Source organism: Falco peregrinus, chromosome Z (genome assembly GCF_023634155.1).
Source record: "Falco peregrinus isolate bFalPer1 chromosome Z, bFalPer1.pri, whole genome shotgun sequence".
Classification (NCBI taxonomy): domain Eukaryota; kingdom Metazoa; phylum Chordata; class Aves; order Falconiformes; family Falconidae; genus Falco; species Falco peregrinus.
Window position 1 is genome coordinate 51,442,479 of NC_073739.1, and position 18,688 is coordinate 51,461,166.

The 18,688-nt window shown below is 39.2% G+C and overlaps 1 protein-coding gene across 20 annotated transcripts in view; it reads left to right on the forward strand.

The window, feature by feature from the left end:
- MPDZ (multiple PDZ domain crumbs cell polarity complex component) overlaps positions 1 to 18,688 on the forward strand; it is a 99,358-nt gene that overhangs the window by 23,011 nt on the left and 57,659 nt on the right. For all 20 annotated transcript variants that reach the window (XM_055790799.1, XM_055790801.1, XM_055790805.1 and 17 more), the window contains 11 exons: positions 1,441 to 1,654; positions 3,562 to 3,690; positions 4,702 to 4,905; positions 7,904 to 8,018; positions 9,219 to 9,307; positions 11,013 to 11,208; positions 12,727 to 12,816; positions 15,382 to 15,461; positions 16,158 to 16,304; positions 16,949 to 17,116; positions 18,110 to 18,295. In XM_055790799.1, the coding sequence (XP_055646774.1) occupies positions 1,441 to 1,654; positions 3,562 to 3,690; positions 4,702 to 4,905; positions 7,904 to 8,018; positions 9,219 to 9,307; positions 11,013 to 11,208; positions 12,727 to 12,816; positions 15,382 to 15,461; positions 16,158 to 16,304; positions 16,949 to 17,116; positions 18,110 to 18,295 (1,618 nt within the window). The remainder of the gene's footprint in view (positions 1 to 1,440; positions 1,655 to 3,561; positions 3,691 to 4,701; positions 4,906 to 7,903; positions 8,019 to 9,218; positions 9,308 to 11,012; positions 11,209 to 12,726; positions 12,817 to 15,381; positions 15,462 to 16,157; positions 16,305 to 16,948; positions 17,117 to 18,109; positions 18,296 to 18,688) is intronic.

The window sequence follows — 18,688 nt, forward strand, 5'->3', positions numbered from 1 at the left end:
GTTCACTGCAGAATGGTGGAGTGTATCACTCTGTGTGGATTTGCTGATCAGCATCCCTGCCAGAGCTGGTTTGTGGTGCACTCTGTATGTTGTGTGGGATGTCTGAGTCATCTCACTGCTCTTTCTCACTGTGCTGTAGGGAGAAAATTTCTGATTATTTGTGGTCTGAACACTGTCCTTTAACAGAGGGCAGAGCGTGGCCTACAGAGTTAATTCAGTTATGAAAAGTGGCATGCTCTATTCATGACAATATTTTTTAACCTGCCTAGATTTCACTTTTCCACTTCTTTTTTCTTCCCCTTCAAGATGTGTTCACTTTTACTTTTCTTATTCCATGGAGTTGAGACATATCTTTACTGAATCAGGCAGGGCCTGATTCCCTGGCAAGAAGAGAAAAATTAAACAACTATTACAGGGCTCATAAATCAGAAAAGCCCTGGCAGTAATGAGTCTTTGAGAGCACTCTGAAAAACAGTTCAAATTCAAAAGCACAGAAATTATGGGTTGAAGCTAAATAGCATTTTTCCTGAATACTGTTGGGTACCTTGGCTTCTACATTGTAGGTGCTTACAAAAGCTGGTGTAATAGGCATCCTTCGTTTTGTTACTGCCCTTTGATTTCAAAGCATTGCCACTTTGGGATGTTGAAGACAAGACTCCAGAGTTTTTGCTGGTTTGTTGCAGAAGCAATAGAAGTGGTAGAGGAGGCAGAGGGTAACTCATCTGTGTATGCTTTGTACATTTCCTTTGAAGTAGGTCTGAGGAAGGGCTTGGTGTGTAATTTAGCAGTAATGCTTCCTTTGTCAGAAAGTGAAGAGTTACTTTTTAATTTGTTCAGGGCTTTCCCCCCCTCATTTAACAGGGGTCCGTTTTATCATTTTCTTTCTGTTTCTGTCTCTGCCTTTCCTTCTTTTTTCTTCCCCAGCCCCACTCACCACCCCCGCCCCCCCCGCCCCCTGGCCCCCCTTGGTTTTTTGCAAAACAAAATTTGTTTCCGTAACATCTTGATGAAAGTGTGTTCCACTCCATGGTTTGATGAATATTCAGAAGGAGCACACTGAACAAAGTGGAGCACTTGGTCTGTTAAGCAGGAGGCTCAAAGTCAAGGATAAACATAAGTTCCCAGGCTAGGCTGGGAGTGACTGAGATCTAATATGCTTAGTCTTGCATGGGGGTACAGGGAGAAGAAAGCTGGCTGGGGGGTAGTAGCCGGGGAGAGTGGCAGCGGGATTAGCTTCAAAGGAAACGATCACCAGGATGCCGCATCAGCTCCTTTCAGCAAAACTGCAGGGAGAGATTAAAAAGTGGGGGGAATAGAGACCAGGTTATTAAAAAAACTGGAAAATTGTCAAAATACTGTAATTTCTGTGGCAACACTTCTTTGGTTTTTCTTTTTTCTTTATTTTGTCATCCACCTTCCCTGTTTACACATGCGTGACAGAGATGGAAAGCTGAAGGAAGCAGATCAAATCCTTGCTATTAACGGACAAGCCCTTGATCAGACAATTACACATCAACAGGCTATCAGCATCCTACAGAAAGCAAAAGATAATGTCCAGCTAGTTGTGGCCAGGGGCACTTTCCCTCAGCTCATCAGTCCTGTAGTTTCCCGGTCTCCATCTGCTGCTAGCACAGTTTCAGCCCATTCCAACCCGGTGAGTAAACCCCAAACATCTATGTGTTTAGTTCTGGGCATGTAAATGCTTAGTGCATCCAGTATTTTGAGACTTTTAATTGTAACTTGTATGTACATTTCCTTCACATTTCTTGAGGTTTTTCTTCTTTTTGTCTTTGTCATAGCTTTTCCCCATAAGAGTGGAAAATACTCAGATTTGCCTGGGGGGATCTTGATCTTGGACATATTCCTTCTTCCTGTCTGCCAAATTCTGTGTATACACCCATGCAAACTCATGAAGCTTTATGTTGAGGTTGCAGTAAACAGGATCTTTTTTCTCTTTGCCTTCTGCTTGGGCAAACAAAAGTGTTATAGATGTTGCTGTATGGTCTGCACCACCAGCTGGATGGGTGCTTCTCTGTTTGTTTCTCTGTCATCTGTCAGCAGTGGGGCTCAGTGGGGGAATTGCCAAATGCCTTGTGTAAGGACATACTTCAGGACACCCAGAAAACAGCTGTGCTACCTTTCATTTCTTTTGAAAGCTTTTGCAATCCATGTGTAGAGAACATAGCTCAGAAACATGGTAATACTAACTGCACTTTCCCTTCCTGGTGTCTTACTCATGTAAGGGCTTACCCTGGGATGAAGTGGCCTCTCTTTGGTTTCTGTGGGTTTTGCTATTTAGTTGCCTGTGGCTCTTCTTTAAGAGAGTCAATAATAGGGAGTATATAGAACAATCAGTCTGGAAAAAGCAGCTATTCTAGTGTTTATTTTAATAATTAGTGTAAAACCTTTGGTGAAGAAATTTCAGAATTATTTTTTTCTTCTGTGTGCAGGAGTAAAGCTGATTGACCTAACTTTCCCTGTCAGCACATAGGAGAGGCTCACTCTCTTCCAGTATTCTTGTGACACACTTCTTTCTTTATGTGATTGCTTCCGTATTCTCTGAACAGCTTCCCTTGCTTGTAAGAATGTTCCTTTCAAACCTGCCATGGCTCCTTCCTGTTTTTATCCATGCCTTTCCCAGTCCTTGTGTTCCCTTTGCCTTCAGCTGCTGGGGGAAAGCAGCTTATCTGGAGCTGTCCTTTTTCCTTCAGGCTTTGCTTGATCATTGTTAGTTTATGTTAAGACTGCAGATTCCCAAACAGGTACTATAAGGCTTTGAATTTGCAGTACCTTAATTATTCCAAAATCAGGTCTTGTTTTCAGGATCCTACCTGATGGAGCACCAGCTGTAACTTTAAATTTCGGATGAGTTTATGATGTGGTTTGTTCTTCAGGAGAAACAATACCAGAAGCTTCCAGTCATCCCTTCAGTACCACCCCACACAAACAAGCTAGCATTTGTCTTTTTCAGAGCAGTTTTACTCCTGTCAGAACATGAAGCCTGCCATCACAGCTACTTCATTCCAGCGCTGTTTACATCAGACAACCCAGATATCTTTGTTTGTTACACAGGGGACAATTCTGCTAATGGCTACCTCGCAATACCTGGTGCTGCTTTTGGCCTTAATCTCTGAACTGGGTTTATGCTTTCTCCTGTGCTTTGTTATAGTGGCTGATGTGAACATGCACTTACCTGAAGATTTCAATTTCCAGACCTGTGAGATTTCCTAGCAGTAGTATTTTTCTCACTGACTGCAAAGGGACATGGAGATGGACAGTCCTAGGTTGCTGCTTAAATTAATTCAGCAAGTGCTTGAAAGTTGTGACCCACTACCCAGCTCTGTTTTGTACCTGAGAAATCCAAACTGTCATGGAACGAGCGTTTTAGTGCTTAAATATTATGTAATCTTACCCTTAGTAGTAATTGTTAGAAAGGTCCCATATTTCCACCTTCTACCCACCTTCCCTTATTCAAACACATACCCAAGAAATAAAAGAGAATCTATTTTGCAAGTATGTCCTTATTTCAATCGTTTGCAAGCTCATATTTATTCCTTTTAGGTTCACTGGCAGCACGTGGAGACCATTGAGTTGGTGAACGATGGCTCAGGTCTGGGATTTGGGATAGTGGGAGGGAAGTCAACTGGAGTGATTGTTAAAACCATCCTCCCAGGAGGGGTGGCTGATCAGGTAAATTCAACCTACTCTTCTGTTTACCTTTCAGTAAGGTGTGAAGTTACTGTTTTATAATCATACTAAATATTTTCTCCTCACGAGTGTAAAAAAGAGAGCAAGTGGTGAAATTTATCCTCAGTAAAGGTGTGTTTAGTGCAGGGGACCTGTGCATTTGAATGTAAAAGCTGGATTAGGCTCTAAATCACATTTTCAAACCTATTACATGATACATGTTTGCTGTGGATGCATTTAGACTCCTAATTCTTTCATGAATATACTGGTTATAATCCACGGATGAGGGAACACACCAAACACTTATCTGCTGTGTCTGGACAGCTAAGAGCATCTGCTTCTCTCTGCTGGGCTTACTGAAGCTTGGAGCAGGCATGTGGCTTCATGCCTCTGCTTCAGGACACAGGCTCTGCTCCTTCCGGAAGGGCTCATGCGAATTTAATTTTATAATCATGGCTCATTTCAAGCTTGTACATTGGACAAGTATTGGGGCAGTGTTAATGATGGCTGGGGATTGAACAGGCACAGAGACTGGTCAGTCTCCTAAGCACAGAAGTGGTGGTCGCCAGATAACAGGGCTGCAGTAAGGGAGAAATGTGTTTTATTTTGAAGTCATATTTAATCCTGAGGACCAGTTTTTAAATACAAGTGCAAAACTGAAGATTATGGCGTCTTTTGGAAGTGTGTTTGGAAATGAAACCTGAAGTTCTGTAATTTACATGCACTTGTGAAATAGCAGTAGGTAGTAACCATAACTATATGCATTTTTTTTCTGTGTTTGGGTGACTGACTGATTCATAAAGGATGCCCTGGATATTTCTGTGGAAATTCCTAGTAAAATTAGTGTGCCATTCTCCATATTATCAAGATACTGACTTGGCACCCAAAAAAATACACCTGGTTTATATGTCTCAGAAGTGACTAAAGCTATGTGGTGTTTTCCTAATTGTATGTATGTGGGAGGAATGGCAGGATGTTAATAGATTTCTTTTTTCCTTATTATTCTTCCTCCAGCATGGGAGATTGTGTAGTGGTGACCACATCTTGAAAATCGGTGATACAGACCTTGCTGGAATGAGCAGTGAGCAGGTGGCACAAGTTCTGAGACAGTGTGGAAATCGAGTGAAACTGGTAATTGCAAGAGGTCCTATTGAGGAGCCACCTCTACCAGCAGTCCCTCCAGGGACGCCAGTACCCATCTCCATGCCAGGGAAGCAGGTAAGCAACAGTGCATACACTTAACTCATGGCAAACTTTTATTTCAGATTTTCTTTTAACTGCTTATTGAATGTCTTCCACACTTAAGTTCTCAAAAAGACAGGGTTTTCTTTCCCAGTAGTGTTGTTCTCAGCTGACAGTCTGGGAGAATGTAAATGTCAGGAGTCCCCAACGCAAGGAACTACATGCTTGAAGCATTTTGGGATCAAGGCGTAGGACTTCCATAAGTGTGATCCAAATATCATTTGGTTCTGGGTTGCTTGTGATTGTGCAGTAATACATTGAAAATAGCTGAAGCCGTGCAATCTTTTCTGCAGACAGAGCAAGCTGGCTCTGTAGCGTTTCTCTGTCCACCTGTCCTTTTCTTCTCCAGGAACATTTCTTATTTCCATATAATCACAGCTATCCATCAGACAGTTCCTCCCTGTGCCAACCAGCACACAGATGCTGTTTCTTTCCTACATCACCTGCCATTGCTCATTTGCTAGACATCTTCCAAAAAAAGTCAGCCAGCTGCTACCCTTATTCCCCTGCTGATGGTTGTACTCTCTGTACTGTTAACTTTTTTGCAGCTGTCAGCCACTTAAAAAATGCTGTAAATATTATCATATCCTGTCAGCTCAAAACCTCTACAGAATAGGTCACTTTCATGTTTGCAGCAAAGCCTGGTTTCATGGGAGCCAGGACCAGTAGTGTAACATACGCTTATGACCAGATACATTTAAATCTGTATAAGTGGAGGAAGTGAGTGAGAGAAGAAGGAGGAGCTTGGTTTTGAGCCTACAACTAGATATAATTTTTGGTTTACTCTTTCCTGTTGTTTTTTTCTAGACATTTTCATCCCAGTTGCAATTTATGTTTTGGATAGGTCACTTTGGAAGAAAAAAGCCCCAGCAATTTTTATGTGAATACCATAATTTTGCCTCTTTCCATTGTAGTTGTATCTGTGGAAAAAAAACCCCATATATTCATCCCTTCCTTTGCGGCTGTAAGGCAAAGAAAATTAATCTTAATGTGGAGTCTTCTGAGCATCTAAGAGGAGAGACAGACTGGTACTTTTGTCTCTACAGCACTCGGAGGCATGAAAACCCAGCTGTATTTTAGATAAAGGGATCAATATTTAGCCCAAATTATTGTTTCTGTGAAAAGGAGCAGTCTTCAAAGAGGAGCTGAATTTGGTAATTTCATCTGTGTATATTTCTTCAGTATTTGCCTTCCTGAGGTTATATGATGCAATGTTGAAGACTGTATCTGCAGCTGCAGGATGTGTAAGATTTCTAGTATGGAAGAAATAGCTCAAAGCCACCAAGTGGCAACATCTGACTTTTTTACCACCTTCCTCTCCATTTCTGCCCTTTTTAATCCCTTGTTCCTGGTACATGTCTCCTGGCAGGAGGCAGGCTATTTTTAAACTGTTTCTGCCTGCACAAAGTCTTGTTCTTGGAGGGAGCACCCAGTTAATGATGCTGCAAACCTCATTAATTTGAGTCTGGAGTGAAGGTGATGATGGAGACAGCTTGGTTTGTTAATTTCTTCCTGGTGAATACAGGGTGCGTGAAGACTTCATGATGCTTTTAAAGCTATTAGTGAGAGGAGAATGGCTTTCTGAAATGGGCACTTCTCATCATGTCCCCTGTAGATGTCTATCCTGTAAAAATTTATGGGGTTGTAGAAATCGGATGAGGTTTTTAGTCGCATTACCTGTGGCCAAACTAATCCTGTATTATCAATTAGGGAGGTGGTTAAAACAGTAGAAGTTTATTTCCCCTGTGTTTGAATATGGTTTTGGGTGGAGTTCTTCAGATAAAGAACTGTTCGGATTCTCTTTTGTCAAGTAGCATCATAGCTCTTCTGAAGTCTTTTTTTTTTTTATTTTGGCACATGCATATTCTTCTAGTCAAACTGGATGTAGTTAGTATCCGCCTGATTGCTGTATTGGCACTTTAAAAAATATTGGCTGCTATTTGTCATGCAGAAGAGACAGAATAAAAAATAGGAGTATAGTGGGATCTTGATAGATTTGTACCATATTTATGAATTCCCATTTTAAATATGTGCATAAAAACTGATGTCCATATAAATACAGTGAAATTGAAGCCTTATCCTGATACATATTGGCTATGGAATTGGCTAGTAATTTTCTGGTTTAGATAGCTGAAAGATGAAAAAAATTTAAAATAACTTTTTTAAAGTTGAAATCAAGTTTCATAAGTTGATTTTTTCTTTTGACATGAAAGCAATACTGTTAAAGTGGGATTTTAATAGGTATTGTACTTTCATTAACAATAAATAAATGAATTTGTTACCCCAAAAATTCTTTGTTACTGAAATTCAGAGGGTTGTAGTAGTTATTAGCAGAGATTGTCATTATTTGACTAGCTGGAAATGTAATTGCTACATTCCACTCCAGAATTTTTATGTCTTTCAAAAACAAGAAATGTAATTGCCTCGCTAGTAATGGCTTTTATTATGCTTTAAAATTGGCATTCATAGGAAAAATAGCTGTAGTTATTGAACAGGAATTTAAACAAATATGACACAAAATATAATGTTGATCTTTTTTTCTTTTTAATAACACAGCAGTCTAAAGCTGGTTCTGAGGAGGTCCCAGAAGGGCAGCAAGCTACATATTGTTCAAGCATGGTTTGTGTAACTTACTGTACAAGAGGTTCATTGTTCAATTTATACAAGTCTCACCAGTCATTTTAGTCATCAAATAATGTCTTTGTAGGTTAGAGGGTGATATCCCAGGGGTAGCAGTGTGGGGAGGGCATGACCTGCATTGCTCATGACCTGCATTGCTTTATATTGAGGAATGTTAACCTATGTTTAGTTTCTCTGCTGAGCACCAAGTAAGAGCAGAAGCAAAGCTGGTACTTTTGTTCCTACTTTTGTTCTTACATTTGTGTCTATAATTTTACATGTTAATGACATCACATAATGTGGTTGATCTTTAAAGGGAAAAAAGCTTCCTTTCTAATTATGCTTTTCTTATTAGGCAGATGCTTCGGTTGATAGCTGTGAAGATGGAGAGAAATTTAATGTTGAGCTTACTAAAAACAATCAGGGATTAGGAATAACTATTGCTGGTTACATTGGAGACAAAACGTCAGGTAATGATCAGTTCCTGCAGTTTACTGTACAATCTGTGGCGTACTATCATGCATGTGCATCAAAGACTTAATTTTATTTTTTAGTATAGTATCTCTAAAGTAATCCTTGAGCATCTAAAATCTTTTTAAGGTTTGTAAAGAAAAAATAATTTTTTTTCTTTTGTGAGAAGGACGTTCAGGTTAGAAGTAATCAGTTTTATTACAAAATCCTTCCTTCCCAGTAACATTTGTCATATTGTTTCAGGTCTGCAGAGGCACTGGTGTATCTCGACAGCTGTTAAAACCAATTTTATAGTGGATTATCTTCCCATCAAATGTATCCATTTAACAGAATTGGAACATTTATTATGGGAAAGTGGATTCTGTTAAGATTTCTGATACCAGTGTTAACAGGCCTGTGACTCTCAGACTTGATTTCATGCCAGTTCATGCTACTGTTTTCTTGATGTTATGTATACTATGCAAAATGTGCATGTGGGAACTGAGCTGTTAAAGTTGTTTCAAATTCCAGTGTGTTTTTCCTGAAATGGCTTTCTTTTAGTGAAATTCCCATCCTGTAGGTCATTTATATATTTATATATATATATATATGACTTTTCCTTCTGATTCATAATTGGTAACTGTCTAAAATGGTTCCCTTCTGGGTTCTTTTTTTTTACTTTCTTTTGTGTCTTCTTTTTTTATGTTGGATGAAATACTTACAGCTGCAGTTAAAAGCTGGTTTAAATGCAAGTTGTAGTCCTGATTGCTTACAGTTTTCTGCACTTGGTTATCTAAGCTTGCATTTTCTTAGATAAATACAGAATTTGCCAGATTGGTGTACTCAGACTTAATTTTCTGTCCTGTTTTAAATCTGACCAAGAGTCAGAGATATGGTTTTTGTCAATGTTGGTTTCAACATTTAGATTATAATAAATTAGATTATTTCTTCTTCTGCAGCAACAATTGGGAATTTGGCATTGTAAGATTTTGAATGAAATCTGGTTCAATGCAAGCTGACATGAATCAGGCTCATCCTTTAGAAAAATAGTATATAGATGTTTTACTTAAAGCAGATAACTTTCTTGATGATTCTTTCCTTGTCTTACCTGCCCATTTCTTTCTTTTTCTTCCTTTGACTGGTGGCATTAGTTGGAGATTGTTGCATAAAGTTGTTTCTTAATAAATTGGTTAATACAATTTTCTGTTTTTTCATCCCAGAACCTTCTGGTATTTTTGTGAAAAGCATTACAAAAGGCAGTGCGGTTGAACATGATGGCAGAATCCATGTGGGAGATCAAATCATAGTTGTAAGTAAACACAGAAAGAAATGGTGATCACTTGTCTGCAAAACTCTACTTCTTTATGTTGTAAAGAAATACTCATATAGTACTGGTTTAAAATGTTTCAGATTGGTGTTGAAATGGTGACTCCTTTTTTTGACTGACTATTCGATCACATTATCTTTCTGATGATGCTGTCTGTGTGTAATTTGAGTTTCTTAAGAAAACCTATATTATATGTGTGTACCTTATCTGTAGGAGTTTTGAGACTGCTTAGTAAAGTTAGCGTTTTGAAGTTTGATTCAAATTCAGCAGCTGTTTTCAGAATGATTTTTAAAAGTATGTCATTAAAGTTTTAGATGCTCAGAGAAAGAATAAAATATTTTCATGCATAAAATGTTAGTTGTGTGGTGAAAATCAGTTCATGAATAATTTTGATCTGTTTTTGGATTTGTGGAAGGCAACACTGAGCAAACTATAGTCTGTGGTTTTTATAATGATTTAAATGCTGACTACAAATGGCTAAAATTGATTATTCCAAAGTTTGATTTCTTCTTCTACTGCAGATGCAGAAGGAGAAAAAGATTTCACTGACCTCAGACAAAAGGATAATAAACTCTTTAAAGATACGTTTTGGTTAAGTGTGGAGGAAAAATTAAATAACCTCATCTCATTACTTTCTATTTAGAAGAGCACCAGACTTGGAAAAAGTTCAAGAGAAGGGCAACAAAATGATTAAGGGTCCAGGGGGAGTAAATTTTCATGCAGGAGGAACTGAAATAATGGAGTGTGTGTGTTGTATAGGTAGACTGAAAAAGCTACAGGAGTCAAGGAATATAGTTTTGTTAGAAGTATTTCAGAAATTTCAAGGCACTGAGGGGTGAGACAGAGAAAGAATAGTGTAGTAGGAAGTCTGCAGGAAGTAGGAGAATAAAAAGTGGCATGTACTAGGGATAATGGGGTGAAATTGAGCAATGCCAAAGTCTTGAGTTTCAGAAAAAAACTCTTCGAGTTAAGGAGATAATGGAGTTGGTTCAAACAGAAGAGGCCAAAATCTTGTTCTTTAAAATGTTAAAATGATGGACCAGAGGTAACATTGGGATGGCTGGGACAGCGTTTGATTGGGAAACTGGACTTCATGGTGTTCAGTAGTGGACTTCACTGTGCCTAAGGTTACTTGGCCTCAGAATGGCTGCTCTCTGTAGTTCTTCCTACCACAATGAGTGGATGTCTCTATCCTCCTTTTGCCAGCTCTCCCAGCCATGCCTGTGTTGGTTCATTCACAACAGTATTTTCTCCTTGGAGGTACAGATGGCAGAAGGGGCTGAGCAGGAGGGCTGCACAACACGCCCCACACAGCACGTGCTGTGTCACCTACACTTTGCAGAGCAGATCTGCATGGCCCAACTGTGGTGGACACCCAAAGCACTTCTCCCCACTTTGCCATACCAACCAACCAACCAATCAACCAACCAACCAACAAACAAACACACACACACACCCCTCCCCCCCCCAAGTACCACAGTACTTGTTACCTAGCTGTGGGGTACTCCAGTGAAAGTGCTTAATGTATCCGGTCTTACTAAGTCATCCAGGTTTGTGTTCTTGTCCCTCCACTTGCTTTGTGCTCAAGCTAACAGATGCTGAGAGCTTGCCATGTTATTTTGCACTGGACATTTTTATTTTTTTCTGGGTGGTGTTTTGTGGGCTGAAAGGCTGCTTAATGCTGCAGGTGGATGGAACAAATCTTCAGGGTTTTACTAATCAGCAAGCGGTTGATGTTTTGCGGCACACGGGACAAACAGTTCGGCTCACTTTGATCAGAAGAGGGGTTAAGCAGGAAAATCGTATTCAGCCCCAGGAGGACTTCAGTACTGCTGTTGAAAAGGACTTACTGTTCCAAACAATGGATAGTAGCACAGACAAAGGTATTTGAAACTGGGTTTGCTTTAAAGTTGGCTTGAAACATTTTGCTTCTCAATTGCAAACTGGAAATTAAATGGGCGAGATTCATTCTGGGTAGCTATTACTGATGGCAGTACATGAGGGAAGAATTTGGTCTACTATAGTTTGATTAATCTTTTAGACAGAGTGGTATTATTTGCTACATTTTCAAAGTGAATGTTGAAAGCTTTACACTGCATTGTGCTTCTGGCTGAATTGCTTCAAGACTTTGATCCTGCAAATCTTCAAATGGTAAGAATGCAGTGAATGTTTTATTCGTGCTCAAGGGTTAGAGCTGCATTCAAGAACAGGCAAAGAGATACCCTCCATAATAAGCAAAAGCAAGTCTCAGTTCCTTTCACTCTTGTCAGTATCATGAGCTTGAGGTATGAGAGGAGTGGCCTTTATCTAGAGATTCTTAATACAGAATGGTCAGAGTTAAAAGGGACCTCTGGAGATCCGTCTAGTCCAACCCCTATACTAAAGCAGGTTCACTTAGAACAGCTTGCGCAGAGTTGCACCCAGGCGTGTTGAATGTCTCCAGCGAAGGAGACTCCACAGCCTCTCTGGACAGCCTGTTCATGCGCTGTCACCCTCAAGGCAGAGTTGTTCTTCCTCATATTCAGAAGGATAACCTGATAGGGCATTATCTATTTATGTGTACAAAGTTCAGAAGCCAGTGGCCAGTATTAATTTGCTGCTGCTGAGATTAGTAAAGCTTAATCTTATACTGTGCACGTCTTGAAAATCAGTGTGTTTGAACAGAAGATCTGCACAGAGGCTGGATGCACAAATGGATTTTTGTCAGCTGCTTGTGCTGTAGGTTGATGTCAGCAGTACATCAAAACTCATAGACTGAGGCATAATCCCCACTTCGCACAAAATTTTGAAAGACCAGTAGTCTGTTATCTATGTGGCATCCTCTCATTCCCAGCTTGAGCAAAAATTACAGAGGGAACGTTCAGAAGGTGCTGTTTCTCCAGCCTAGAGGTGTTTGAGACAGCTAACCCCCAGCAACATGCCTAACAGAACTCTGTGGTAGGTGAGGCTTTCTACAAGTGAAACATTTGTCAGGTATGCAGGTTTCAAAGTTTGTGGACTTTGAAAATTTTTGGTTTTCTGTGTCAAGCTTTCTGAATTGCACAAAGGAAGGAAGAGGAAGAAAAAAAAAATGTAATACAAGAGTGCTAAAGAATATTATATTTATATGTCTGCCAGTAACTTTTCTTTCAATCACAGAGGTGCAGCTACTAATAGTTGTACTCTTTTTTTTGTCTTGTTTCATTGAAAAATTCACTGGAGAAAGCAAAGGATTTACAGAAGACAAAATGTCTTAAAAATGTGGTGTTTCTTCTGGGCCCCTCATGCCAGATTCCGTTTGCCAAATACGGATCTTCTGAAGTCCAGTGCAAGAGATAGTCAGTGCTCTGAGACATGCTTGTGAGCTTGATAAATATTGCAACACGTAACATAGCTGAAGAGGCTTCTTTATCTTTTTCCAGATAACAGTGAAACAGAACAGGGATCCCCATCACTGCCGTGCAGTGCCAGTGTGGTAAATACTGGAGAGGACATGAAACAACAGGAAACAGGTTATTAACTTGTAATTTTTTATTGTGTGAAAATGCACTTGGATGTGCTTACACGAAGATCAGGTGTTTTGCATGCCTTTCATCTCCTGTGTGCTGTGTGGCTGGAGTACAGCTAGAAAGTGAAAGTAATCATACATGTAAGCATGTACCCTTGAGTGCTGCGAAATCATTGACTACTGTATGTGTCTGAAGATAATTATGTGTTGAAGATGTCATACGAAGCAGTCTGCTACATGCTCAGCCCTCTTTTTATGGTTTTGTATTTCTACTCTTTTTAGTCTAGTTGTGTATTAGACTTTTTCCCTCAGGCTGGAGACAAGCCTGCCTTATCTTTCCAACTGCCTGCAGCTGTCCAGCTGCAGTTCCGGGACTTTTGCATCTTCTGATAAAATTCCTTTCCACAAATTCTTGAGTTTGCATTCATTTCAATCTCTGTTCTCTGATAATGTTTGAAATTCAGTCAGTTCTGGTGCACTGATGTGCTCTGACTTTTCCCATACTCTTCGTGGAAATTCATACTTTCTAACGAGTATTTTCCTTTCTGTCTTGAGCTGTTAAGGCACTGTGCTGCATTTCCAAAGTCGTATGTGATGATATGTTTTCTACATTGAGCCATCACTTGTGTTTTCTAACATCTTCTTGCTTCCAGAGCTGGAGGGGAACTGAAAAGCATCACCTGTATGAGTTCTCTAATTTATCTTTTCATAACTCATGCTTTCCATTATTCTGGATAGCTGAAGAATTTTCTTTTTAACACCTTTCCTTCAGACAGTGTAGGGTCTCTGCTTTGGGGAAAGTATTGTCATATTTGAATGCCACACAACACCTGGCTTTATTTTTAGTAATGTTTCTGAGCAATTACTAGATTTAAAACAGTCTGAGGCTATTAGTCACTTCAGATTGTTACTAATATCAGTGGGAGTTGGGAACTTAATCTTGTGAAGATTCTGTTCTTCACCTGTGATAAGCATTCAGATCTGAAGAGTTTATTTTGATAATTACTGTATACAGACTACGGACCTTCTATATGTAGGGTCCTATTAAATCTACTGTGTTTGCTGGCTGTTGATTCTAAATACTGATTTTTATTGGTTCCTGCGCTGAAATCTAAACAGCGCTAATGAGGAAGAAATGAGTAGAACAGCATTTCTCTGTTTTTTCTGCCTGGAGATAAACTTTCAATCAATTTAAGAGTTGCTGCAGTTTGCTGCCTATCCCATCATAATATTTTTCACAGCATATTACTTTTCTACCTGCCTTCCCTTCCAATTCTGTTGCTACTCTTCAGCTATTAGAATTATTTCTTATTGTATGTGTGCATGTATGTAAACCCAACAACAACCAAAAAAAAAAAAAAGAGCCAGGACTTGTGTTCTTTCACTGCCCTCTAGGGCCTACAGTTTCAAAAAAATCTTTTATAGTTGTGCTCATAGTTTTGAAAATACCAAACCTCCACATTTTGTTTGAAAACTTTCCTTGGACTCACTGTAAAATGCAGGGTCAGTTCAATAGGATCAGTATGTAGTATCATATATGTAAGTGTTATCAGCCATCCCCCTGAATCAGCCTGCTCAGCCAGCGTGCACTCTGGTTTAACAGATGCCCAGGGCATGCATGTAAATTTTTCATTTGCTTTGTGTGCATTATCTTGTGAAGTTGCATTATGTTCAGTTGACACTGAGGCTAGTTTAAGCACACCAGAATTTGTGACTGAACTTCCTGTCTTTCAAAATACACAGTTACTTTTATAAGTTTTGAATCTAATACTATTCTGCCAGTTTTAACTCTGGTGAACACAAGCCTGGTATCATGGTTTAACCCTGGCCAGCAGCTAAGCCCCACACAACCATTTGCTCACTCCCCCCTTGTGGGATGGGGAAGATCATTGGAAGAGTAAGAGTGAGAAGACTCCTGGGTTGAGAGAAAGACAGTTTAATAGGTAAAGCAAAAGCTGCAAATGCAGGCAAAGCAAGCAATTCGTTCACCACTTCCCTTGGGCAGGCAAGTGCTCAGTCATCTCCAGGAAAGCTGGGCTCCACCGCGCGTAACAGCTAATGGGAAGGCAAATGCCATCACTTTGAATGCCCCCCCTGCTTCCTCCTTCTTCCCCCCAGCTTTATATATTTATATACATACAGCATGACATTCTGTGTTAGGGAATATCCCTTTTGCTGGTTCAGGTCACCTGTCCTGGCTGTGTCCCCTCCCAATTTCTTGTGCCCCCCCAGCCCTCTCACTGGCAGGGCCCAAGAAACTGGAAGGTCCTTGACTTGGTATAAACGCTGCTTAGCAACAACTAAAATACCGGTGTGTTAATCAACATAGTTCTCACACTACATCCAGAACAGTGTTGTGCCAGCTACTGAAAAGAAAAAATAACTCTATCCCAGCTGAAACCAGGACACGTGGTGAAACAAAGCATGCCATGTTTTCAGTTATATTTAGGAGAATTCTGGCATTTTGAGAATGTTTGTATAGTCTTGTGTGGTCCATATATTTCATTAGTTATAGGATCAGAGAGGATGTTCTACTTTTTGTCTCAGTAATCTCAGACGTAACTTTTAGGTTTCCAGCTAACCACTACAGAAGAAGCAGCTGTGAAGGCAAAGTGGCAAACGATTATGGGTTCGAATTATGAAATAGTGGTATGTAAACTTTGATTACTATTATTAAATGCCCTTTGATGTGTCCACCTATTATTTTGCTAACATACAGATAGAAATATGTTTGTATTGTGTTTGTTCCTTTATTTATAAAAATCGTATGTATGCTCCTTGAACTGTTGAGATTATTTTGTTTTGATTATAGATTTTGAATATAGGTATATTTACCTATATTGATTTTAGCAAAATAATCATGGTCTTAAGTTATGGGGCCTAGCTTCAAGAGGATAAATGTGTATTAGAGGAAAAAAAAAAATATTTAAGGTGAACTTCAAAGCTCCCTTCATTAGCCAGAATTTGAAACATCCTACCCTTGCTGCATACTGAATGAATTGTTTCATGTAATGATCTCAGGTAAAGAATAGGACATTTACTGTAGGTACAGTTGAAAAGCAGTACCTGACTGTAGGACTTGATTTGAAATTTTTGTGCCAGAACTGTAGTGTCTGCAAAATTAGGTGTTATTAGATATATTTGTGTCATATACAGTTCCCACTGGTTTATGCTGATGTGGTATATGATAAAAATTTCACTTTTTACCTGGCTCTCTCTTTACACATGACAGTATTTCTGGTTTCTCACTCCTGGAATAGTCACCTCATTGTATGTAAATTTAAATAAAGTAACAGTCATGGCTGTAAATATGTCAAAATTAACAATTTCTTAATCTTATTTTAGGTGGCTGTAGTTAACAAGTTTAGTGAAAGCAGTGGGTTAGGGATAAGCCTTGAAGCTACAGTGGGACATCATTTCATCAGATCTGTCTTGCCAGAGGGGCCAGTTGGACGAAGTGGCAAGCTGTTCAGTGGAGATGAGCTGCTGGAAGTAAGAAAAAATACTACTTTACCTAAAGTCTGCATTCAGTAAGATTTTTGAGCAGTGAGTTGCTTCTCACAGGTTATGACTTTTAGAATGTAGCATATGTAACTGCATACCAGCCATAACCAGAAGTGCTTGAGCAGTCTCTTCGTATGTACATAGGCATATTTGTGTGAATGCATATGCTTACATGTGTTTCTCAGCTGATAGCTGATTTTTTAAACACAGTTCAAGGTCACTGAAAAAGAATACCTAGTAATAAGCATTAAGATTTAATTAAAATATTCCTACACAGTGAAGGGACTAAACATGTGTTTACTTTTCTAAATAATTCTCTTAGAATTACCATGTGAATTTGGTTCACATGAACGCAAGAAACATAAGGTGGCAGAGTATGTGGTGTTTGTAGGGTGCTGTTGTGCAATTTATGAGACTATTCATTCAGTTCAAAACTTACCTTGGTGCTGAATTGAGCACTGAATTGAGTAGAAATTAAGGGTTAACAGCATACATGAGCATGTTATTTTTGTTTTGTTTTGCTTTTTGAATTGGGTGATTACTCAGTTCGTGTTTTTTAAAAAAAATTTTGTTCATTATACTTATAAACAATGTCTGTACTTATAAACACCAGGTATTCTTTATTTTTTGAGGTGAATGAGATCTCTTTGCTTGGAGAAAACCACAAGGATGTGGTCAGTATCTTGAAAGAGCTGCCTATTAAGGTGATAATGGTGTGCTGTCGTCCAGTACCTCCCCCTGTCACTCACCCAGAAGTACTGGAGAGGCTAAGTCCGTCCGAGGTTCAGCTCACAGAAAAGGTATTTTCTTTTAAAAAAACACTGAGAAAATGATTGCTTCCTTGAGAAAAAACATACAAAGTTCTTGTACAAGATCAGAGATACATTTTCATATTTTAGGACTTGGAACTAAATGAATAGAAAAAAGCATGTTAGTTCATCAGCTGTACTTCTGGCCACCAGAAGATGTCAGTCCTGGTAGGTTGTAGCAGAATATTAGCAGAAATATTGTGGCATGCAGGTTAGTCCACCCAAGTATTTCCATTCATCAGGTGGACTGTGGGGCTATGGCAAACCGAGCTGTGTGTTCTTTAGAATCTGAGCATATTTAATCTGGATTTGAACTTTGTTTTCTGGGTTTGTGTTTTGCAGAACTACATGTGCATTCACTGGCAGACACGCTTCTGTCTTTTGTGAGTGCAAAGCTCTGGGCAGCCTGATGTAGTAAACATGTGGAAATGGCCTGCAGTACAGTATACAAAGCAATAGCATTTAAATGAAAAGAGACACAGTTAATTTGGAGTTCTGGGCAAGGCACCAGATTCAGTTTATAGTTGCTCAGCTTTTCTATGAAACCAAATGAAGAACATGTGTGCGTGTGTGTGTGTATGTATGTGTGTGTGTTTTCTTTTTTTAAATGTTCTGACTCCTGTCAGTGCTACTATGTTTAGATCGAGGCATATTTTTAGACATACTGTTTAATAATAGGTATTTCCTGTATATTTGAATACATATACTAAAGAAGTTTTCTGGAGTTTTTAGTTTGACAGATTCCATTTTCTAAGTATTTTCTCCAGTGAGTACTTTCTTTTATTTGAAGCATAGCTATATTGTTAAAACGATATGTGAATTCTGTTCTAGGTTTATCAGACTTGTTAACTCTGCTGAGTGCTTGCACTTTCTCTTAAGAGGCACATCACTTGGTTTTTATCTTGTTCTTCATGAATGGAGTTTTGTGTCTGCAAATTCAGAAACATGGACATTCTGTTGGTGAACATCCACTGTTTTTCTCAGGCTCACATAGAACTTGGATTCATTGGCTCCTCAGACACAGAGGGAACAGCTTTGGAAACAGCTGACGAGGGTCAGAGTACGGAAGAGGTGCAAAGCTCGTCTTTGGCAATGTGGGAAACAGAAGTACAGCACATTGAGCTGGAGAAGGGGAGTATGGGACTTGGATTTAGCATACTGGACTACCAGGTAACTTCTGCACTCCGATCTTGTGAGTAGAGGAGAAAATACATTTTATTGTTTGGATCTCACAATATGGTCTAAATATGTATTTTAAGGGTAAACGTTAATGGAAACAAAGCAATACAGTAAAGCTACCAGTAAAACTACTGGTAGGCATCCCACTAGCTACGTTACTTATTCTTCTTCCTGTATTAATGTTATTATTAAGGTTATAACTAAGGTGATTAATTATACAAGTTCCAACGATAATGATAATACTAGTCCAGAAAAATAGATAATCTGTAATAGTACTAGGATCTTCAGAAAGCTCATCTGCTAGTATGCCAGGGGCAATGAGTGATGTAGTCAGGATATTCAGGCATTTAGCCTTGTATTTTGCACCTGCAGTGAAGTGCTTAG